At 40.8% G+C, this 21,179-nt stretch overlaps 1 protein-coding gene and 1 long non-coding RNA gene across 6 annotated transcripts in view; one reads left to right on the forward strand and one right to left on the reverse strand.

Moving 5' to 3' along the window:
* Window positions 1-21,179, forward strand: part of tspan1 (tetraspanin 1) — a 112,275-nt gene that overhangs the window by 78,827 nt on the left and 12,269 nt on the right. For 2 of the 4 annotated variants that reach the window (XM_079676192.1, XM_079676193.1), the window contains 5 exons: window positions 439-501; window positions 4,889-5,095; window positions 6,864-6,938; window positions 17,863-17,961; window positions 19,572-19,715. In XM_079676192.1, coding sequence (XP_079532318.1) covers window positions 445-501; window positions 4,889-5,095; window positions 6,864-6,938; window positions 17,863-17,961; window positions 19,572-19,715 — 582 coding nt within the window. In that variant the 5' untranslated portion in view covers window positions 439-444. Of the gene's footprint in view, window positions 1-438; window positions 502-529; window positions 5,096-6,863; window positions 6,939-17,862; window positions 17,962-19,571; window positions 19,716-21,179 lie in introns of those variants that run through there. The other 2 variants (XM_079676194.1, XM_079676191.1) reach the window with 2 other exon arrangements.
* Window positions 14,184-16,406, reverse strand: LOC307036176. 2 transcript variants are annotated; one of them, XR_013807290.1, is made up of 3 exons: window positions 15,948-16,402; window positions 15,188-15,271; window positions 14,184-15,043 (listed from the first exon to the last, which is right to left on the reverse strand). It is a non-coding gene; the product is annotated as an uncharacterized lncRNA (long non-coding RNA). The 2 variants fall into 2 exon arrangements; XR_013807289.1 differs by having other exon boundaries at window positions 14,184-15,271; window positions 15,948-16,406.

Below are 21,179 nucleotides of genomic sequence, written 5' to 3' on the forward strand. Positions count from 1 at the left end.
TAATTACTTCACTTTACCATTTGCTGTGCCTTAATGTCTCTACCACGTGTAAACATATTCCTCTCTAATATGGCTTTCCCTCTCCAAAGATCACCCATTATAAAATATCTTTACTGTTTCTCACAGCTGTGTGTGTGAGTTATCATTAAGAGTCATTGTCAGCCATGTCATTTTCACAGTAATTTCTCTGGGATGTGAGCTGGATGTAATAGCACAGCATGCATGTGAAGATTGGCCACATATACCGTCTGTGTGTGTGTGTGTGTGTGTGTGTGTGTGTGTGTGTGTGTGTGTGTGTGTGTGTGTGTGTGTGTGTGTGTGTGTGTGTGTGTGTGTGTGTGTGTGTGTGTGTGTGTGTGTGTGAGAGCGAGAGAGATATAAAAGGTCTCGGCTGATGAAAGAGGAAATGCAATAATTTATCTTCTCCTTTTATTACAGATTATAATGGGCTTCTTCACAGTCGTCAAATTGATGATGGTCTTGTTCAACTTGCTTATCTTTGTGAGTATGTTTTTGCGCTCTGATTGCATGCTGTGAATTACAAAAACAAACAATAGCTTTCATCACAATGTGAAGAAAATCATTTCATAGCGTCCTTCAACGCAAACATTCGTTACACAAACATTTCAGATCAGCCAGAAGCCATACACGATGTTGCTTTTTCTCCTGTTCGTAGCAATTTTCACCTCATTAACTTCCAAGGCTCTAATTTTGCCAGCTCCATCTTCGGCTTAATGTTGATAACTAATGTGGTTTATGAAGTGGAGAGAAACTTTGGCGAGGGTAAGCTGAATTTGACCGCCGAGTCAGGCCCACCTGGAGTCCCACTGTCACAGATGAAGCTCCCAGCACCAGTCATCATTTTCCTCACATTTCCAATTTCTGCCTGAATTACGCTGCTTGATGAATCCGATGCAGAAGCTCTTAAAAGTCACAGCAGCGCACTGATTATGATGTCTGTTTGAAATGTTAGCCAGCAGTGCACAATTGATTAAATAATTCTCTGCTGCTCATAAAAAACGATGCTTTAATGGGACCGCTCAAACACTTCGGCTGTATTTCAAGTTTGGCGTCATCGTGTTCGGGGGCCATCTGCATTCTGAGAATTTTTATTTTTGAGGAAATTAATTAATGTTCTTCGGAGAATCTGGGTCTTTGAAAACTTGACATTAAAATGTTATGGTTTGTCTTTGCTAAGTAGAGAAGTCAGTTGTGCATAAAGTTAAGCTGCTAACTGTGATTACATAAAGAAACCTTTACCGTAGCCATAAATAATAGCTCCATATGTTTCATGTCAATCTATAATTAGTGTATTAAAATAAACTTTAAAATAGCTGAACCCCATAATTGAACCGTACAACAGTCATCTGTGCAAGAGCTAAAACCAAACCTCCAACCAAAGTTGTGGACATTGTGGTAAAACCTATTTGACAGTGAAACATAATCTACCATAGCTCCGGACTTATAGGTCACTAGTTCACGGTGTCATCCCACGGATAGAAGGCAAAGACACCACATGTTAATTGTACTTAAACATAAAATAAGATCATTTTCATAAACTAAAATCAAACTAAATTAAAACAAACTGGTTTGTTTATTAATGCAGTTAGACCAATGACTCCAGCTTCAGGCAAAGTAGTTCTGTTTAAAATCCCTTTGTGATCTGAATGGGCTGATTCCTTTAGAGTTGACAATTGTGACAGAAAAAATGTTGAAATCCTTGGTTTTCAGTAAAAAGCTGTGATTCCAGGTGACGATAGTGCTGTTGTCTTTCAATCAGAAGGTTGCGGATTAGATCCCAGACCATGAACTTAATATGTTGATGTATCGTTGGACAAGATACTTAACAACAAGTTACTCCTGAAAATGGTGTTTGAATGTTTGTGAATGTTGGCGTCCTTGGGCTGGTAGCACCTTGCATGGCAGCCCCTGCCTCTGTGTGAATGAATCACACCCCAATGGGTGAACGATGACTCGTAAATGTAAACCGCTCAGGAGTCGTAAGGACTGGATAAACACCATATAAATGAAGTCCATTGACCATTTACCACCAAGAGACCTCCACCTACGGCCAACCCAAAAGTGCTTTGGTGACCAACAGCTTTTGTGAAAATCAAAATAGAAAATTGGGACCGATTTGCTTTTAAGGAGTTAAGAGAGCTGTATTTGAAATGTGTGCAGTTACTACTATGAAGAACTATCATCAACATAAAAAACGTACAGTATCATGGTACTGAATGCCATTTTTGAATATCTGAAGACATAGCTTAAGAAACCCATTTGAGTGTTGATAGAAACAGTAGGATGCAAGTCCGCAAAAAATAAACAATTTGATTCTAGTTCTAAGTGTACATCTCAACTCTGCCTTGGAGCAGATCAAAATGCATTGGAAATTAGAAGTGTCTCCATGTATGCTCTGTGTGTGCAGATCTGTGGCCCGAGAGTCGGAACTTAATCTGATTGTCTGCTCTCGGTAATATGACCCTGGAAAATGGGTTTTTAAACTCAACTGACGTCTTTCTCATTCCATCCTATTGAAAGGGAACCAATTCCATTTCAATTTGGGTGGGACAGGCCCGTTCTCTTTTCTGCTCTCTCTGTATCTTTCTATCTCTCCATCCACCTCCCCCTCTCTGGAGGCCGTGGCCTCTTATTCTGGAGCCTGTTATTCATTCACTCTCCTCTAACCCTAATAGGTTATGTTTTCCATCTCAATACGATAAGACACTGCTTCTTCTTTCCCCCTTCTCTCAAAAAACTGATTTACTTCCAGTGCTTTTGCCATGTGGGTGTTCAACTGACAGGGCATACACCTGCATATGGCACACCATCAAAGCAATTAGCTATTTTAAAAAAAAGGAAGATATTGTGCCAACTATAATTATACCTGGTGAGGGATGATGGTGGCACATATGGAGTAAGAGGGGGAGTGTGTTTGTCGCATCACATTTAGCCAACAGGGCAATGATGGCACTGAACAGGTTCAGGAAACGAGAAAAAACACCCTGGAGTGAAAGGTGGGGAGAGGCTGATGGAGAGTAAAAAATAGATGGAAAGAGCGGGGCCAAGGTTGGGAGACAAAGAAAATGATGATCCCCACGTGGGAGACGTCTGACAGGAGATGTGGCGTGTCGGGGCCTGAAGCGAAGCGGAGGCCCCCTGACTGCAACAAGCCTGATGGAGCCTGACAGACAATATCAGGTTTCAAACATGGTTTCTGCCGAAGACGAGGAATCACTCAGTACGAGCAGTTCAGGGTGAAATATACAGAGGAGACGGAGGAGGATAAAAGGGTGGAAGAGAAGGTCAGAGGTGGAGAGATGAGGAGGGAGAGGCAGACAGAGCGAGATAATGACAGTGGGATCCGGTGATTTACAGAGTGTAATGTGAAACATGTGACATAGTTTGGATTTTGTTTGTTATGAACAGGTTTCACATGTTTTGGATTTCTATAAATGCACGTCAGTGATCCCGTTGTAATGCCTGCTCTCCTTTACATACTCTATAAAGGGATGTCAAGAACATGTAGTGTGAGTTTTTGTTAGGTACATACGCATCATAATCCACCATCTGATTTAAATTAAGGTTATATATTTAAAATTATGCTTTTTGTTCCTCACGATTCGCAGGGATATGACTAAGCATAGTATACTTGTCGTCCAGTGTGTGGTTGATTGTATTTAGTCAGTTGTTATGTGGTTCCGTTTAACTGCCATGACCAAAACATTTTGTATATAACATACTGGTTACAATTGGCACAATCTCCAAACCAAAAAGGCAATATCAGCTTCTTTCAAGTGTAGCCAACAGATATCCAAGCCATGGCTTCATTATTTGTGTGCCACTCAGTTTTTCCTTTAAACTTTAAGCAAATAAGAAGTTGGAGTTATGAGATGATGCAAGACTTGTTTCACAGTTAAGCTAATTTTAACTAATAAAAAGCTTGCGCAAACATGATGATAAATTATTTTCAGACTTCCATCCAAAACCCTGAAAGCTTCCGATGCTAAAATCATGTCTTGTTGGTAACCGATACTCCCAATCTATTTTTATAGAGATTACATATTTCCAAAACTGAATTTCCAAACAATAAAGGTCGATCTTCTTCATATGTGAAGTCATGTCCTTGTTCTTATTAATTTCCTAACTTGCAGACCTGACAAATAAAACATCCATGTCTTTAGAGAACAGGAGATTTACACCACCTTGACTGTGTATACTTTAATCCTTTAGCCTACTTTATATGCACCTCAAGGCTCGTTCAGCAGAACAAGAAAATCAATAAATGGCTTTTTGTCTATTATGCCTGTGTGACATGAGGGGAGATAAAGGCAATCATGTAAAAGGGCAGTTATTTCATTTAGAAAAGTAAAAATAAGCCAAGTTGGCCCGAGGCGGCACCTCTCTGTCTCACAAAAGGAATCATCCTCTGAATGGAATGAACGATATTGAGGTGACATGGTGTCACTGAGAGGTAATAGTAAGACAGGGTTAGCCATGTAAGATGGCCTCTTATTTCCAAAAAAACATTATCCCCTCAAGAGCTGTTGAACCCTCCCAAATGATGGACATTTTACTTGCCGTTTTTAAAGATATTGTCTCCCCTTTCTGACATTGATAGTATCCCCCATATGGAACATGCCATAGTAACAGAGTATGGCAGAAGCCAAGAACGTTTCTGGAATGGTTGCTCTACTCTAAAGTCACCACAACACGGGTATACTGGGAAGTACAGATGACAGCATTGTGTGAGGTGTGTGGCAAAGGCTCAAATATAACAGACCATCATGTATTCGTCAAAATCCAACACTCCAGATTTGAAGTTTGTGCTTGTATCGTTTTTTTTGCACTAATTTATTGTGAATATGTTTGCCTGATTATCCTGGAGTTGGGCGGCTTGACCTTGCTGGCTATGGGGATCTGGGTGAGCGTGGATGGGGGCTCCTTCCTCCAGCTGCTAGGGCCTTTCTCCAGCCAAGGCTTGCAGTTTGTCAACGTTGGCTTTTTCTGCATCGCCATCGGTGCCGTGCTGGTCCTGATGGGGTTCCTGGGCTGCTGTGGGGCCCGCAAGGACAGCAAGTGTCTGCTTCTCACGGTAGGTGTAAAAAAACTAGTATGGAAAAGTGTCAACACTATTACAATTGTGAGTTCAAGGCATGAAGAAGGTGTACTTCACCAACGTGCCAATGGTAACAAGATATGAATGGATTATTTCCTGCCTAATCACAATTCTGGCAGCCCATTGGTTATGGAATCAATAAGAAGACGTTTTGCTTGATCTTAATGACACAAACCTGATTCCATAGTATTCCGACTAACTACAATGTGAAATGGAAAGTGCTGTTTAATAAATAAATGCCAGGTCTGTTGAAATTATTTTAAAATGAGCAAGAACTTGGCAAAACTCAACAAAAACATGTGTTCGTCATGAACATATAGCAATACAAGGCGGGTTGAAACAGACTTAAAATAAACAGCAACACCAAAAGTGTGGGGAATGCTGATAAATAAAAAGAATATACAGTAAATGATGATTTCTTAAGGTGCCACCCATGTAGACACAAAATAGTCAAACTAAACTCAGTCACCAAGTAATGTAAAGGTGACCAAACTGTTATAATGAACTTTCCTGACCGCAAAACAATCTCTGGAGGGTTAAAGTTGGAATGAAAATACCTACAACATCCAAACCAGCACCTGGTCAAGGTAGCCACACCCTAAAGCACACAATTTTACTCTAAATATAGTACCTTATTTTACTAAAACTAGCATCATGCTGTATTAAAAAAAATACTTCAACTAGCAACTGAGAAAATAAAACTGTTAGAAAAAAAGCTCGACTGCAGTAAAGAATCGCGTGGGAAGTACAATTATTTTCTCATAGACTTCTAGTCAATCAGATATGTTTGCAACCAGTGGACTCGCCTGCAGGCCATTAAAAAGAGAATGCATGTTCAAGGGACATTATTGGCTTCTATTTTAAGACCTCAGTGTTGCCGCTTGATTGCTTCCCAGTGCCTTTGGAAGAGTTCAACAAATTCAATTAGGATGCAAAACACCTTAAATGATCATGAGGTGCTTTTACATCCAGTTGCTCCACATTCAGAATCACACCCACCCTTCCATTTGCACCCGGCTCATCAAGTGCTCAGCTAATGTCCACATCCGCCCCTACATCCTCATTCATACCTGCTACCTCCGAACAATACAGTGTACATTATTATGCTCATTATCGACAAGCCAACTACCTCTTAGTCCACTGCAGTGAGTCTAATGAGGAGAATAGGCAGCCTTTTCCCCCTGTGGATTCCAATCATGTCCACATCTCCCATTGAGTTGAATGATGACGGTGCAGCAGATCCCACGGCTGACGGGACGAGCGGGAACCAAAGCATCCTGGCAAATGGCTGTAATGGACTGCATAAAAACAATAAATGAGCTGGCAGAATGGAGCATTTGGGCTCTGTGTCTGCTTATTGTCCCCCTGTGTAATCATTAAAGCTTTATCGACAGTCTGTAATTGTTACGTACAACAATAGCTGTTTAAAACTACTCAGGGTATTCTAATTTATTGGTGGCAACAAACCTCAGAATCATTTATTTTAGTCTGGTGTTTAAAAGATATGTATTTATTTGTACAAGATTTATTTTTTAAAGGATCCTTACTCCAATGCTGTATCACTTAAGGAGCAATTTTTGACAAAAGGAAATCCCTCAGTTTACGGGATTAAGAAGCATACACTTCTGCCTTTTAATGCAAATATGAATGCAGATAATTGCTAGACTTGGATTTTTAAAACTGACCAAGACCCTTTTTTTATACAATTAAGCACTTAAAACGTTCTCCTTGTCCCATCCTGCAGTTCTTCTCCATCATCCTCATCATATTCATCGCTGAAGTGGCAGCTGGAGTCGTGGCGTTGGCCTACTCTTCATTTGTAAGTCTCCCCCTCTTCACCTCTTCCTCTTTCTTCCCATTCACTGCCTCATCACATATCCCCTCCCTCCTCTCACCCCTCATTCTCCTCCTCCTCTTCCCTCCCCTTCCTTTGTCTCTTAATTCGTCTTGTCCCTCTCCGTCTTTCACCCTCTCACCTCCTCGTCCCACTCTCTGGATTTTATCTCCATGTAAATTCTCCATCATAGCCGTAGCCATCATTGAATTACTGGCTTTATGTCCGCCTGACTACGTTCGGCTACTTAATGACTCCGGGATAGCCCGGGGGCCATGTGCGCCGTCTCCAACTTTGAGCAATTTATTACTCTGGAATATTGAAGCTAAAGCATTTTATATGCAAAATAGCCTATTTACATATGTGTGGCACTCTCTTTCTCTCACACACACACACACACACACACACACACACACACACACACACACACACACACACACACACACACACACACACACACACACACACACACACACACACACACACACACACACACACACACACACACACACACACACACACACACACACACACACACACACCATTTACATTTAGTGCCACGTGTAATAATTACAAGGATTTCAAATGAGCTATGTAAAAGGAGGTTAGTGGAGATTGGAGACCTAATAAAGAAAATAGAGAGTGGAGTTTTTTTATCCAATCATGGGATGTTTCTGAATCCCTAGAAGCAATCTAACAAACATCCATCTATAGGGGGGAGAGGGGCCTTCCTGGGAACCTCTTGTAGATGCTGGTATTGTTGGGATTGGTGCAAGATACTGACAAAAGATATGGACCGGGGCATTCAATGGGTAAATGCTTATGTGAGTTGGTTTGGAAGGCAACAGCAAATAAACATTTTGACATTTAGTTTGGAGAACATATATGTAGATATGAATTACTTTTTTCTTAACACAAGATAAGCTTATTTCCAATTAATATGATCTTGTTTCCTGTATTATTCTGGAAAGAGTGGGTTTTATGCCTGTTATTTCTTCAATGCAGGATGTGTGCATTTCTTATATACTTGGAAAACTGTGCTTTGATCACTATAGAGACTTTATATGAATTTCACCATTCAACCTATTCATTTGGTTTCAATATAATGGTATTGATTTTAGACTCAGAAACAAATAATATATTGTCCTCTATTACTTATGGCAGTACAAGTAGAAAAAAGTCAACAAAACTTGGATCAAAGTCACACAAAAATGTACATTTGTTTCAGTAGACCACATACAAAGTAACAAAATAGTCACATAAGATATAGTTATCTTAGTTATATCATATTGCATGTAAAAGACAGATTATGTTTTTATCAGATAATATACATTCACTTTTTACACATCCTATTCTGTGACTACATTCTCTGACAAATATATGGCATACGATACCATTCATTTATTTATGATGTTTTAATGGCACACTGTGGTATGCCTTGCTATTGCTGTTTTATAACATACCATACAATGGCTTTTTTATAAAATACTTTAATATGACATTTATATGAAATACTATACTATGACGTTATGACAAGCAACTCTCCAGCTGGACTTTACCTTGTACCAGGATACAAACACTCCTTTCTAGGAAATACTTTAAAATGTTCATTTCTACTGCTTGACAGGTTAATCAAAAATGTTTAGGACTCGCCTCTAGATAGAAATAAGTTTTTTTGTTTGTTTTTGCAGTGAAGCCATTTACTTCCCCCGCTCCCTCCCTTTATTTCATGTTAATTCTCGCTCCATCTAATGCATTCTGGTCCTGTCCAACCCTGAGTGCGCCTGCTCTCACACAAAGAAGTTCAAAGAGTGTGTGATTTTCTGAGTGTGTCCTTGGAGGCTGAGTTGGGAGCGCCGCTGCTGCTGAGGCAGTTTTGCTGAAATACATTTGCTCAATCTCGCTCGCCTCGGTTAGCTCAGCATTTGCAAATGCCAGACAAGCTATGTAAACGGCATCTGGCGAGGAAGTGAATCCACAACAGCCAGCAGGCCGGAGCAGCAAGAGAGAGAGAGAGAGAGGGAGGTTTGAGCTATTGTCTAAAGCTCAGTGAAATGCAAGACATAACTCAGATGCGTCTTCCTTAAACAGATCACAGATAAGGTTTAGAGTCTATTTAACGTGCTGTGTCTTTGCTTTAGCCTAATCTGTTCATTACAAACACAAAGGACATCATAACTTCCATCACGGATATGAGTCTGCGAGAGCAGCTGTCCATCTTGTGCTTTTGATAAGACACAGTAAACACAATAGCATCTGAATAATGAATATGGCCTAATTACATCTAATATGCATATATATAGCACCCTGTGTCAATAAGTAAGAGACAGAGGCGTATACAATGAAAGGAGGCTGTAAATAAAGCGTTGATCTATTCTGTCCTACTTATCTGAGGTATAAATCTGCCTTTTGGCCGCCATGCCCTGCAGCTCATCTAAACAAAGAGCCTATAACCTTCAGGTGGTCCGAATAACTGAGATTTAATAAGCAATTTCAGCAGGCATTATGAGAGGCCGTCAGTGGTCATGGTTGTTCTTTCTCTGCCAAGTGATTGGGAAGTGACCAGGGTGAGATTTATTAGTGGGGCTGATATGGACTTCACACTGGATGAATGGAATAGATGTGATGCGGCGTTTAATGAATCACACGGCCGTCCGTGTAAAGTTAAGGAATGTCCCCTCAAAACGTAATCCAATACTGATTGCTTTAATATCTCACCAGTAAGAGGAGATGTTAGGCCCAGAGTTAGTGATGCTAGATGATTAGAGCTGCGCCAATCAATATATTTACATTAACAAAGGAGGAAATGACTTTGTGTATGTGAGAGGGGTCACTCATCATGACGAACCCAAGGAGAATCATCACCAGCTCGAACCGCGCCTTTTAGCATCTGTTAGCATTGTGATTATTTTCTATCTCTTTACAAAAACACAAAGGCATTTTTGTTGTGTTGTTCCAGCTAGCAATTTTTTATAAATGTTTAAGCAGAAGATTCTGAAAGATAATTCCAAAAAGCAGTAAATTGTCTGTGGTCATACAAAACTTTTACCCATTAGCTTTTGCGAGTATCCCAGAACATTGATTTATATGTTCAAAGGTTTTAAACGAATATACGAATTATACGTAAACATTAAAAACATAAACTGTCTGCGTTTAAACTTCACATGTATTCAAATAACCGTATGTCATTTTGTATGGGTCTATGGACTGGTGCAGGAATGGGTCCTAAAACCCAGAAATTAGTTCGAATTTCCGCACTTCCAGATCCCACATCTCTAATTCAAGTTTATTTTAATTAAGGTCTGTTGTTAACACAAGCTTAAATGATTTTCACTTTTTGTTTTGACATAAATTACGTCAGTAAGTATCAACTGGTAAATGTCTGAAGCTTCTATGTGTCTATAGCAGTTGCTAACAAGTGACTGAATGAGACTAAACGTCATCACACCGAAGTCCAACGTTAGCTTAGCAGTGATGACGCGATAGTGATGTAGTTGGTTTATAGCATAATGTTACCTTTTTACATCTACCGATTGCATTTACGCTTTAAAAATGTTACGTGGAGATTATCCTGCTGAATAAAACGTGTTAAGTATAACAAAAAGTATATTTTCTGTTGAGGGAGCCCTTGCTATGCTAACTTTAGGGTCGGTCTACAACTTTATTCCGCCATTTTTACTATTAAAATAGTAACTGCAATACAACTTCTTATTGTTAGCTACAGACTTCGAAAGAGAAAACACTAAATAATTATTAACTTCCATTAGAATTCATACTCTTTTGGTTACGCAATGGTAAATCGAGCCGTAATTATCCTGGGAAATTGTACCCAGAGGCAGATGGATTTGCAAAGTGAAAGCGAGACTTATAGGGAACCATTCTAAAAAGGCATCATTATTGTAAAGCCATTACATTGTGCAATCAACATTTACTTCATAATGATAAGTTCAGGCAAAAACTGCTACTTCATCACGGATCTCTGTAGTGATGCTTAGCTCTGTGACTAGAATTCAAAGACAATAAATGAAGGAATCAAACTGAGGCTTTGTTGACAGTAGATGTTAGAAATAAAGGTTTTACAATGTGTGTTCAAAATATTTATTTTTGCCCCCTTTTGCATCTTTTTTCAAATGTTCTACTGCATTTAAGCATACATACAGATGGAGGGAAATGTAACCAATGTCTCATAACAAAGCCTTGCTCAACTGAATGGTATATAGTTCTCATTTATTGCTTTTCCACTTAAGAACAATAACCAATTAGCAGCCAACCAGTTACTGCAGTAAAAGATATCGATAATTATTTCAGAATAAGCAACACTCTGTAAACAAAAGATCAATACCACATGGAGCTGAAGACTTTTATCATGCGTGTGTAGGTGGTGTACTGGACCGTATTGATAGATGTGTTATCGCTTTTGCCTCACTGGGCTGTGTGTTGCTATAGTCTTTGTCCTGCCTGTCCACCATGTGTGTGTGTTTGCAGGGGCCCATATCAGTGTGTAAGCATGCGAGTGTGTGTTTTTAACGGGATGTGGGGAGGCGCGGGGCAGAGTGACAGTGATGAATTAGCCGGCTGGTAACCCTCTCTGATCTCAGCTGCTCTCACTGCTTCTTGGGGGGCACTTTTAATTGTGGCATGTATCCCAGCATCCCCTCGGGCATCTCGTACGCCTGGCCCCTTCACTGTACACAGGCTCACACACACAGAAGAGGCATTTTCAGACACACTAACCTGATAGACACACGGGTGCACATGGCCACATGTGCGTACAGTAAAGCACACACTCTCCCTCCTCATCAAATGGGCCTTTGTGTGACTGTACGCGACGGGATTATTAATCAAAAAGGAAAAAACAGACAGAGGATGGGGGGAAGGCGGGAAAGAGAGCTAACCTGTGCGTTTGTGGAGGAATTCTTCCACAACAAAGACTCCCCTCCTGCCTCAAACACAGGGCCGGCCCTAGACATTTTGGTGCCCTAGGCGAGATTATGATTTGGTGCCCCCCCCGCCTCCAAGCAATACACAATAGAATATATAAAGAATAAATGAAAAATCTCTACAAAAGACCAATACACTACAAAAACTGAAACTTATTGACATAGTTAATATACATAAAGAAGGTTTCAAATGTATTCATTATTGTATGGACATGTTTTAATTGGGGGGTGGATGTCACATCCTTTAGGGGGGTCCGGGGGTATGCCCCCTTCGGAAAGATTTGTTTTAACATTTTAAAGTAAAATGCTTCAATCTGGTGCACTTTGAGCAGAATTACTAGAGACTAGATCTAGGGGTACAACTCTAAACACCCATATGAAAAAGATCGGTTTACATTTTAATAACCAAATAAGTATGTGAACATAACCAATAACCCACAGCCAATAACAAATAAATGTAACATATTTTTTATTTATTTTATCCTTATTATTATTATTGTAGTTATTAAATGAAAATCACTCATCAAACAAAAGTAGCTTCTCTTAAAACTTCAAGAAAAGAAAGTGCAAACGTGGACAAAAATATAGCCAACGGAGCTCTTACAACTGAGGTTATTGCAAATAAATTAAGATAATGAACAACATTACACACACTATAAATCAAATGAAACAGGCAATCAGAACAACAAGTCTCTGCTATGTTATTGTGTCCTTTAATTAGTCCACATCCTTAAAGTCGGACACGTCTGGACTTCCTTGCTGCAAATTCATTTATTGTGTCGTCAAATGATATTTGCCCCGAAAACTTGCGATTGATGCTTATTAAAGCTAATCCATTGAGGCGTTCTTGAGCCATTGACGACCTCAGGTATGTTTTAATGAGCTTCAATTTGGAGAAGCTCCTCTCCCCAGCAGCAACTGTCACTGGAATAGTGACAGCGATCCTGAGGGCCACCCACATATTTGGATACACTTCGTTCATTTTCTTCTCCTGTAGGAAAGTCAGAAGTTCCAGGGTAGTCAGGTTGGCTTTTGGCAAAGCTGGGAAATTCTGCATCTCCAGTGCAAGTTCCCTCTTATCCAGGTCTGACTGCCCACCCCAGCTCAGGGTGTTGCTGAGTGTTTCACACTGCTTCGTCAGATCTTCCTTTGGCAGGTCAGGGAAGTTGAGTAGCACCCCAAACTTTTTCTCTACTTCACCTAAGGCCTTGAATCGCTCCTGCAGTGATGCAATGGAAACATCCACCACCATATTGAAAAAAGAAACTTCGAGTTTCTTTAGTGCATCACTCACTTGCTCCTCCTGGGACTCATAGGAGAACTGTCTCTTGGTTGATCTCAGCCTCTTCTGCTTGAGAACAGCTTCCACATTCATTTGGCCACAGATGTCTTTGGCAGATGCTTGGGCAGAAGCAAATCCATTGCCTCTGTAGCTGACCAAAGAAACTTCTGTTTTTCTCAGGAGGTCAACAGCAATATCCAGCTGCATTGACACTGATTGCAACATTTTGCTGACATGTTTGATGTTGGTCAGGATGTCATACCATACCACAGTGCATATTGCAAAGCGGTATGATCCAACCTCTTCAGCCAAAGATTGTGCCTCAATTTTTACGACTCCATCTGTGGCTTTATCCCTCACCTCTAGAAGTGCATCTCTGACTTCTGCAGCCTGATACCTTACAGCCTCTATGCTGTTGATCCGACTCTCCCATCTGGTATCAGACCATGATTTCAATGTGATGTTCACATGGCTTTTTAGGATGGACCATCTCTGAGTGGAGGCAGAGAAGAGTGTGAAAAGCTTCTGCAGGTAGCCAAAGTAGCTAGTGGCTTCTGCAGAGCTTTTTGCTGCATCAGCTACCACCAGGTTCAATGTATGTGCTCCGCATGGCACAAATAAAGCCCTTGGATTGATTTGAACAAGTCTGGCTTAGACTCCTTTCCTCTTTCCTTTCATATTTGCACCGTTGTCATAAGACTGCCCTCTACAGTCTTCAAAAGGGATATCAAGCTGTTCTAATCTCTTTAGAATCAGGGTTGAAAGGCTTTCTCCAGTGGACTGTTCTACCTCAAGGAACCCCATAAAATGTTCTTTTATTTGGGGCGTGTCCTGGGTTGTAACTAGTCGAATAATGACTGATAGTTGTTCTGTATGGCTCAAATCTGGGGTGCAATCCAAAATAATTGAAAAGTATTTGGATTGTTTGATTTCCTTGACCATATGGTCCCCAATCTTCCCACTGATGCAATCTATCAGTTCATTTTGAATTCTTTTTCCCAAATAGGAAATATTGGTGGTTCCTCTTTGGACCTCAGCAACATGCTGTTTGAGGACTGGGTCGAACTTCGCCATGAGCTCTACCTCCTTCAGGAAGTTGCCATTATTTGGCTGGTTAAGTGTTTCTGTCGTCCCTCTAAAGGCAATATTTCGCTCTGCCAACGACTGAATTATTGCCACCAACCTGGTCAGGACTTCACGCCACTTCCTCTTTTCAGCCTCCATAAGTGCCATTTCTACCTTGTCTATAGTTAGGCCCTTTTCAAGTCGAGTCTCCAGTTCCTTCCACAACGTCATGTGCCTAGAGTGTTCTGGGCTGTTCTCATGTGTTTTTAGTTTGTCAGTGCAATTTTTCCAGTCATTTAGTCCACTGCTGATTAGTTGGTACTCTTTTTGGGAGAACAGCTTTCAGCAAAAGCAGTAAATACTTTTGTTTTTCTTGGAATACACAACCCAGCTCCTCTTGATTGTCTCTCCATTCACTAATCTTCTGTAAAAGTAGTGATGATGGCAACTTCTCCCTCCCTCCTTTTTAGGAAAAGTGAAGTCGGATTTTAAATGATATGGCCCAAGTCTGACTAACTCCATCCTCACTGTATCACTCAGTGCTGGCCAGTCAGCAGGATCTGAGGGGACTGCAATGGTGGACTCAGGTGGGCCTGGGCAGTCAGCAGGATCTGAGGGGACTGCAATGGTGGACTCAGATGGGCCTGGGCAGTCAGCAGGATCTGAGGGGACTGCAGATGGGCCTGGGCAGTCAGCAGGATCTGAGGGGACTGCAATGGTGGACTCAGATGGGCCTGGGTAGTCAGCAGGATCTGAGGGGGCTGCAATGGTGGACTCACATACTATGCTCGTTATTCCTTCACCTGCAGGCAGGCAATCCAAACATGCAAAGAAGTTATTCATGCTTCAGTTTTCATTATTTATCATAATAATAACAATAATAATAATGACAAAAAAGTAGTGTATGAACGATTACACAGAGACCATAAATGTTTGGCAAAACTTACATTCTTCAGAGTGTGATGTACATGGGAGATCAGATGTTCCTTCTCCAGCAACTGGGGGCTTTTTGAGGTATTTCTCAAGTGCAGCTGGACATTTATAGGGTAGATATTAGCACATTACAAGCAAAAACATTTATATACAGTCAGGCAAAAATAACTGCTGCAATCTGCCTCAGCTGTATGCAAGTTCACAACTGGCCTATATAAAAGTGAGGTTCTGCTGCCCCAGGAGATCATTTGCAAACATAAGTAACAACTAAATAATAACACATGCCCATATTGGTTGGTCAGCCTCACTTTATACAAAGGAGCAGTTATCCAGATAGCTTTCGTCTGGCTAACATTAACATTATTTCGTTACATCAGCATATAAAACAAAGCATTGCACAATAATTAGACATTAAAAAGTGCAGAAAATAAAAAAAATATAATAGAAAATAAACAGAAAAATAAATATATATATATACACACAAGTTGACCGTGAAAATAAACTATCTGACAAATTAAACACTATTGGAGGATCAATTTACAGCTATCACAATATAAAAGTAGGATATTATTTACAAAAAGATTATATAGGAATAATAACACATAAATAAAAACTTAAAATCATTTGTATCTATCATTCTGTATCAGAGGCTCGCTGCTAGCATGGCATCAAAGCTGTATCATGGCTACCTCCTTAGCTAGCTAGCTAGCTTAAAATCAAATGTCTAACGGTACAGTACATACTGAATTTTTTTTTTTACACAAGCCGACTTACCTCTGTCTTTGACTTTCGATTCCTCCTGTTCTTTTTTCCGTTTCCTTCCCGTTGCCCCAGAAGGCTTGGACCTTTTCATAATGCTAATGTTTTGCCTCTTGCTGTTGCGATCGTTGCGATCTCCGACACTTTCAGCTGGAGCTGCCGCGTCACTTTGGCTGTGAGCCACGGCCTGTGGGTGCCTGATAATAAGCGACCATCCCCCCCTTTCATCACTTACAGTTACAGCGCCCATCGTACAGGGCAAATGCAAAATGTTGCCGCCGGCCCGGGGTGCAAAGGGTGTTTACTTTGTTCAATTATTGTAAATGTATTACATCAAGGGCAGAAAATTAGGCAGAATAAAAATAAAAATAATTTTTTTTTATTAATTTCTTTTTTCTCCCAGCGCAGCGCGGCAGCGCCCCTCCAGATCTGGCGCCCTAGGCGACCGCCTAGTTCGCCAGTGGGAAGGGCCGGCCCTGCTCAAACATAACCTCCCTTTTTGTGCACTTTGGCTAAACAGGAAAAGCGGACAAAATGTGTCCTGACCGAAGCCATCAGGAGCATCTATATATATGTAAATGCTCCCCAGTTTACTACCATAAAAAGCAGACGAAGAATTGAGAATAATGGCTCGGCCATTTTTTGATTTATTTTCATTTTTTTCCAGGTGCCATGCTGAGGCTGTTTATTTCCCAAGTGCTTTGTGTGAGAGAAGATTTATTTAATTTCTGATGAATAGGTGACTCCCAGAGATTTACCTTTCCTCCCTGTGAAATCAGCAGCAGTATATTATTTTCAGGGGCTTCCGTAGTGTGGTGTGTATTCTTAAGTGTGCGTTTGTGTGACACTGTTGGACTCAACTGGAGTGCAGTGAGGTGCTTTATATCCGCCCACAGGAGCTTATTTGCATTTAAAGGCCTCTCATCTACATACCGGACACTACCGATAAAACATATTACATTTTAAACGGTTCTGGAAATTCAGGACGTTTAAGTGAAAGTTGGGAAATTGTTAAAAAATGGGAATCTTTTGTCAGACTTTAAAGGTTAGGAACGTTACAGATAATGTTGTCAACTATGGACAGTTGGGACATTTTGGAATACATTTTTTCTGGAATGTGAGGAAAGGATAGTTTTTTGAAAATGTTGTGTTCAAAATTCCAGGAAAGACAGACAACTTCTAAGTTTAACTATTTATTATAAGAGAGCAAAAGATATATTCACTTGACCAAGGACTCCGTCACGTCATAGAAATTACAGACAGCAAAACTGTAATCTGTAACCACTATTTCTGGAAAGAGCCTCGAACCTCGTGCGACAATACAATTTTATTACACAGGGCGTTGCCCGTACATTTATGATTGGTCAAGACTAGATGAAGAGATACCGTTGTTTGGACTTGGTTCTCTTTGGTAGGTGCACAGACTCAGATAGAGTCTCTTGGCAACACGATCCTCCCAATCAGCATTCGGCTGGCCTGTGGAAGTCCCTCCCTACTCTGGCACCATCATACGTAATTTGTTTTCGCTAACGTTTCTACAGAAAAAGTGGAATCTTCATAAGGCTGCTTCCTAGGTATGTGTGGGAGTGGAGCTCACCCAAAACTCAAGGCCGGAGTGATTTCCTGATTATGAATAACTCTTTGTAATCTTCCAGTGTCTGCACCTGACCTTGCTACTCTGTATTTCAGGCTAAAGACGTCTATTTATTCCAAAGTCACAGCCACATTAAATGAGCACAATAAGCTTGTAATGTAATAATAACAATCAGTCTTTCTAATGTTAAACAAAAATAGACTCCACAAAAATAAAAAATAAATCTTTGGAGGACATTTCTTTAAAACCAGGAATACTCGTGTTTGATAAAGCTAAAATCAGATTCAGGATAAGGTTCTGCCAACAAACTTCTAAACCTGAGTATGTTTCCCTCAGGCTGAGGGGATCATCAGAGCGTGGGTGACCCCTGCTTTACAGAAAGACTACGGCAGCGATCCTGTGGTCACAAAGATCTGGAACACCACCATGACAGAGGTACAGTATCTCGTTTTCACCAATTGCATGTTCAGAAATCAAAGTACTGTTTCTGCATTAAGTCACAACAACTGCAAATGTATGTAAAGGAAAACCCAACTGCTTGTGCTAGAAAATGAAGCCAAGTGCCAAAACAAATAAAATCATATAGTGGCCAAAAGGTGGTACTACAACTACAGTTTCTCTGTAACACCACTAAATACGTAAATGCACTAAAGTACTTTTTGTCTGTAACTCAGCGCAATATTTAATTTTTCGGTAAATGACCTACCCAGTAAAAACACTTATATAGCCCTCTTTGAAATCATTAGGTTTCAAAAGTTGTAAAATACGCTTAAAGCCCAACCCAGAGTTATTTTCCTTCTCCATTGATTTGACTGTGCCGAGAGTGATCTTGAGAGTGGATGGGTTACTTTTGCTTTCAAGAGAGTCAGACCATTTTGGCTTCATGCGCTATTAAGCAAATGGTGTACTCTGTATCCAGTTCCCTTTATACATCTATGCCAAAAACAGTCAAACAAGTCAATCCCAGAAAACCTTAGCATAATACATAAACAGATTTACAGCCTGGTACAACAAATTGTTTTGGTCTATATACTGTAGCACATTTTCCCATTCATGACCACTGTTTACATTTTTTTATACATGTAATTTGTCCGAATTGTATTAAGGCTTTATGATGTGCATAACTCAAGGCGGTGTCACTTTGTCACATTTTTTAAAGTCCCTTCCTTTCAATGAAAATAAACCTTCTGATGCATCACAGTCAAACCCATGGATAGTAGATAATGGGTTATGCTAGCTTTTGAGTGTAAACAATGGACTATTCAATGGTTTCTCCCTCTCACACTGTCCTTCACTCAGCTGAATAATAATAAACAGACTTCCTGTGGCTAAAGTGTTATGCTACCAATCTTTCAATGGAAATCAGACAAAAGCCATAACAGAACTCTAGAGCGTGCATGCCATCTCTCTGGGTTTGTCCATCAGTTTTACCTCAACTCACCTGCACTCATGCCTTAGTCAAGGTAACTCAGCTTTTATCCCCTCCTTAACTCACTTAATGAAAAACAAACTTGGAATGCCACTGGTTTGAGAATGCAAAGAAAAAGTGTTGAATGTTCCAACCTTGACTGGAAACACATGTTCTTACTTCTATCAAGAGAAGCAGAAGTTTTGGTTTAATTTAATGTTTACAAGTGAATTCCATTCACTTGTTAACACTCAAAGAGTTTAAAAACAGTGATTTGTAAAACTCAAAGCTACTGTGCCAACAGTGTCATGGTTACTTTCTTTAACACACATAACATGTAAGTGCAACACAGTGAATACTACTGATCAACCTTCAACTTTTTTGTGCAAATTTTTGTCCTTATTTCGGATAGAGGACACTGTAGAAAGGTGGGGGCGGAGAGGTATGACATGCAACACAAATTCCAAGGCTGGAAAATATATGGCATCTGAATAGAAATACTCAGACAACAAACTGAACTGACAACCTCAACTCACACAGCAGCAAGGCTTTTACTAAACTTTACTAAACTAAAAGTTTTTCGTCCAAAATTGCACATTGGATATAAACAAAAGTGTTTTCTTGCTTTTCCTCTCAGCTGAAGTGCTGCGGTTTCAACAACTACACAGACTTTGTGGGCTCTAAGTTTGAAGAGGAGAACGAAGGTAGTCTACCCCCCACCTGCTGTTGGACTTACAGCGCCCCCTGCAGCAGCATCGAGGCAGAGCGCAGCGATGTGCAGGTGAGATGGAAACAACTATACAGTAATATAAGAAGAATATAAAAAGTATACGCAGAAAGGAAAGTTGAGCACTGTTGACAATCCAAAAGCAGCTCAAATTAAAGGCCTTAGATTCCCATTTAAATATCTCTCATAGATTTAACAGAACAGTATGACCTTTGTGAATGGTGGGGCTACAGGCTCGTGGTTGTATGAGACTGCATCACTTTTATTTACGTGTACTTAATAAACTGTCAACTGTCAAGTGTGTCATTTTTGTTTTAAGTAATTTAGACAGTAACAAGACAATGAATTGACAGCCATTCAAGAGGCTCTGGGGGACTGTACTGGCACAGCAGCAACTTGAGGCTAACATGCTAACTTGCTCAGAATGACAATGCTAACATGTAGTTTTACACCTTTTTAGTACAGCCGTACTGGAGACCCAGTCATGTTTTGAAACTAGGATAATAGCACATGCTACCGGAAGACATATTCACACTTCTCTTTACACAAAGAGTTACAGAAATGTTGTGTAAAGAACGGAAAGGAAAGCCAGAGGGAGGTCAAATCCTGATGCCACTTTGACACAGCAATCAAACCAAACTTCAGGTGGTTGTGATTGTGTGTTCTCATTCATAACACTCCGTTTGATGTCTCACTATAGGATGCGCCTCATCGCCAGCCAATCCTGATTGGCTGGTGATCTTGACGTCAGCGTCAGGGAATCCACCCACCCTATAAGTAGCTTGCGCCACGTTGCAGCGTCATTCAAACACCTCTTCTCGCTTCAGAGCACATCTCGACATATCAGTAGCCGGGCTAGCTTAACAGTCCACAGACTAAACCCAAAGCTAACTTTCGGTCGACGGGCGCTCGCCGGCTACTTTTCTGCTTCGCAAGAAGACTGTTAATACTAACCACACCAGTTAGTATTGCAATCTACCTCGCCGTTTCTTTCTTCGAAAATAAAGGTAAGGTTTTGATTTTTCAAGCTAGTGACACACCTGTTGCTAGCTTGCCTTCCCTCACTACCGACACCACGGTAGCAAGGACGTTTTTTATTTTTCTCTCTCACACCAGAGGAGGAGAAGATAAAAAGGTATTAACACACCGGTTAATATTCTTTGAGAATAAAATTCTACACCGTTGATTTTTCTCCGGATTAACAACAGGTGGGGAAAGAATTTTTTCTCGGCAACGTACCTGTTACGAGCGGGTCCACTCCACGCCGTGACCACGGCGAACAAGATGGACGCTTCTCTCCCTCACACCAGAGGAGTCAGGGACTCGGAGGCTCGGCTCTGCGGTTGCGCCCAGGAGGCTATCGACAACCCCGGCTCATGCGAGGCATTGTGCCCGCTTCACCATCAACAGCCTCCGCCGACGGCTAGCACGCCAAGCTAGCTTGTCGGGACAGGACCCCCTCATGTCCGCTGTTTCGCCGGCCGGTAATCAAGACATGGGGGCGTCCGCCGCTGAACC

This window comes from Notothenia rossii (genome assembly GCF_949606895.1).
Source record: "Notothenia rossii genome assembly, chromosome: 1".
Taxonomy (NCBI): domain Eukaryota; kingdom Metazoa; phylum Chordata; class Actinopteri; order Perciformes; family Nototheniidae; genus Notothenia; species Notothenia rossii.